Source organism: Psammomys obesus, unplaced genomic scaffold, assembly GCF_907164565.1.
Source record: "Psammomys obesus unplaced genomic scaffold, mPsaObe1.curated_primary_1811, whole genome shotgun sequence".
NCBI classification, from domain to species: domain Eukaryota; kingdom Metazoa; phylum Chordata; class Mammalia; order Rodentia; family Muridae; genus Psammomys; species Psammomys obesus.
Window position 1 is genome coordinate 14854267 of NW_026585504.1, and position 3281 is coordinate 14857547.

Genomic DNA, 3281 nt, shown 5'->3' on the forward strand with positions numbered 1-3281 from the left:
TGAGGGTTCGTTTGGTTTTCTTTCCAGCTAGCAGGTCTTCAGCCTGTTACACAGAACGCTGCCTAGGCCTCTTGGCTAAGAGAGATCATGAAAGAAAAAAGGGTCACTCCCAGCAGCTGGTCTAGGAGATAGCAGCAAGGAGGGAGTAGGAGACGAGAAAACTGTCAGCAGGCTCACAAGAAGAGTGAGGGAAATTTGCTTTCCACAGACTTTTAAAGGAACAGAAGCCGCCCCCCCACCTCATCTTTTCCAGTGTGGAGACAGATTTGAGAAAGAACCCAGAGGCAACGGCTTGAGGCAAGCGTTTCCTGTGCTCAAGTAGATTCGAGAAGCCTGCAGCCATGGGGCAAGGTAAGTTAAGGCAGTTCTTGGTTGCTAGGGCTGTCATCACAACATGCTTTTATTAAAGGAAATAGGTTGGTAACAGACGTGACAGTGGGGCGTGTAAGATGTGAGGGGTGGGTAGCGAGGTACATGGAGTGGGAGATATATGAAGGGGGAAGGGAAATGACGGTGGTGTGAGTATGGGTGGTCGTATGGTGATTTTAATTGCAATTATGATGGTGGAATGGTGGTGGTGGTTATCATGCATTTATATCCATAGCCTAGGATCGACATGATGTAAATGGTTACACCTCTGTAGGCTACGATATAAATGAGATACAGCTGGTGAGCCGACTGTTTTGTTTTTTTTTTTTTTTTTTTTTTTTTTTTATGTCAGCTCAGCACAGGCTAGAGTCATTTCGGAAGAGGAAACCTCAAGTGAGAAAATCTCCTCACTGGATTGGCTCGTGGGCAGGCGTGTAGTTCATTCTCTGTACTGATGGTTGATGTGGGAGAGGAGTTAAATAGTGGGTTGTGCTATCCACTATAGGACTAGCTAGTGGTCCTAGTTAGTGTAAGAAGGCAGGCTGAGTGAGCCAGTGAGCAGCGTCCTTCCTTTCCTGCCTCTGGGTTCCTGCCTTGATTTCCCGGGATGACGGACTGACTGTTACAAGATGAAACAAGCCCTTCTTCCCCAAGTTGCTTTTGGCCATGGTGTGTTGTCACAGCAGTAGAAAAGTAACTAAAGGCGCCTGGGAAACCTTGAGGCTGTTGTATCCTCAACAATAGGAGCGGAGGGATGGTAGGGGGTCAGTGAGCGCAAGCACAAGGGACAGAGACTGTACAACCTAAGCCAATGAAACAGACCGAGAGGATGCACAAGCCTTGGGCACCTCCGCTGCGAGTGTCCGCCCGAGCACCAGGCTCATCTGAGAAACTCTCCGCAGGGACCAGTCCATGTTCTTGTCCCGTCACTGAGGGAGCGAACATCGACTGGGAAATCCACTGTGTTCAGATGCTGCTGGGCTGAGAATTCAGAAGTGAAATAAGCGTGACCCCTCAGCAAGCTCACGGGAGGGGTTGGGGGACGGAGAGCAGTGGGTGATGTCCATGAAGTGGGGTGAGTGATTTAGGGGAGCAGACTACTGTGGGATCTGTGGACCAAGCTGTGTGATCTGGGGAGGTCACCCAGGGCTTCAGAGGCAATGCCTCTGGGTACCGGGAAGCAGGGAAGCCTTCCAGACAGAACACGAGTCCAAAGGATTCTGAGGAATAACTTCTGCCACGACGCTGTGGTTATTGTGTGGGCCCCGCATACCTGGGTCCAAATCATGTGACAGCTCACCCTTCCACCCCGCCACCCAGAACCAGCATGCAAACAGGAGGGAGTCATTGCTGGCCTCTGACTACAGCTGAGGCTCACTTTACAAACCCCAGCTTGACTGGAGCTATTTTATCTACTGCCATGACCTGAACACCTCGCTGGTAGGTGAGAGGGAGACAGGATGCAGAGAGCATCGAGGTACCAGGACCGGGGAGGTTTTCCATCTTCAGGTTCAACATGTCAGTTCTTTCCCCAGCATTATGTCATTATACAGCGTCATATATCTGCTCCATCTCTGTAACAGGGAAAGTTTGGAACGTAAAGCTATGTTCCCACTATTTCCCTCTGCTCGTGAGCCCTCAACCGCAAAGTTTGGGGGCCAACATAGGTGGTCCCTGCACTTGTCACAACATGTCCTGGAGCCCAAAGGACTTTGTGTCGGGGTCAGATCATTTCCTTGAAGTAGATCAGACCTTATTCCACACTTACAAGCAAAAGCCACAGCTTTTTCCTCCCAGTAGCTGAGCCGGTGCAAACACTACAGGCTGTTTTTTGTTGTTGTTGTTTTTTTTCTGAGGCCAGAAGAGTACATTGACTGTTCAGGAACTAGAGCTATAGACAGTTGTGAATTTCCATGTGGGTGCCGTTAATCGAACCCAGGTCCTTCTGGAGAGCACAGTCCGCGGTCTTAGCCACTGAGCTAACTCTCCAGCCCCTGCTGGAGAGATTCCTTGATCCTTTTTTTTTTTCTTTCTCCATAAAATAAAGATTGACTGACAGTCTGTCATAATACACTCAGCCATGTCCTTTCAAGTGCCAGGAGATGGTGAGCCTTTAGATGAAAACTCACACTTTTCCTCAGGTGACCTGGTTCTAATCTCAGCCTCGCTCTCCTCATATTTAAGACAAGAGAGTTTGACTCAGTGATCTCAAAACCAGCTCTAATATCAGATTGTGTCCTCAAAAAAAAAAAAAAAAAAAAAAAAAGAATGTGAGATTAGTCATGCAGCTCAGGCGGTAGAGTGCTTGCCCATAGGAATAAGCCCGTGTTCACTCCAAGCACGGCATAAAACACACCTGTAATTCCAACATTTAGAAGGTAGATGCAGGAGGATCAGAAGTTCAAGGTCAGCTTCAGATACATAGCAAATTCGAGACCAGCCTAGGATACAGAGGCCCTGTCTCAAAAAAAAAAAAAAAAAAAGAGGGGTATAAATAGTATGCAAGATTCTATATTTTAATCATTGTTTGGATTTGGAACCAGAAACAAATGTTAAATTTAATGGGCCTTCATAAGTATTTGACATTATATTAATGTAAAATAAATGCAAACATATAAATATGAATATGCATATATATGACTTCCTTCGTTTCCTATAATTCTTCAAATAGAGAGCATTAGTCGAAAGAAAAGAAAACTGAAGTTCAAAAGAGTTGCTTGCCAGGCACGGTGGCACACACCTGTAATCCCAGGACTCTGGGAGGCAGAGGCAGACTGGTCTCTGTGAGTTCGAGGCCATCCTGGTCTACAAAGTGAGTCCAGGACAGCCAAGGCTACACAGAGAAACTCTGTCTCAAAAATAAATAAATAAATAAATAAATAAATAAATAAATAAATAAATAAATAAATAAA

The 3281-nt window shown here is 46.4% G+C and overlaps 1 protein-coding gene across 1 annotated transcript in view; it reads left to right on the forward strand.

Moving 5' to 3' along the window:
* Nucleotides 1-341: 341 nt before the first annotated feature.
* Epb42 (erythrocyte membrane protein band 4.2) overlaps nucleotides 342-3281 on the forward strand; it is a 20607-nt gene continuing 17667 nt past the window's right edge. Inside the window, exon 1 of the mRNA XM_055610526.1 lies at nucleotides 342-351. Within this exon, the coding sequence (XP_055466501.1) occupies nucleotides 342-351 (10 nt within the window). The remainder of the gene's footprint in view (nucleotides 352-3281) is intronic.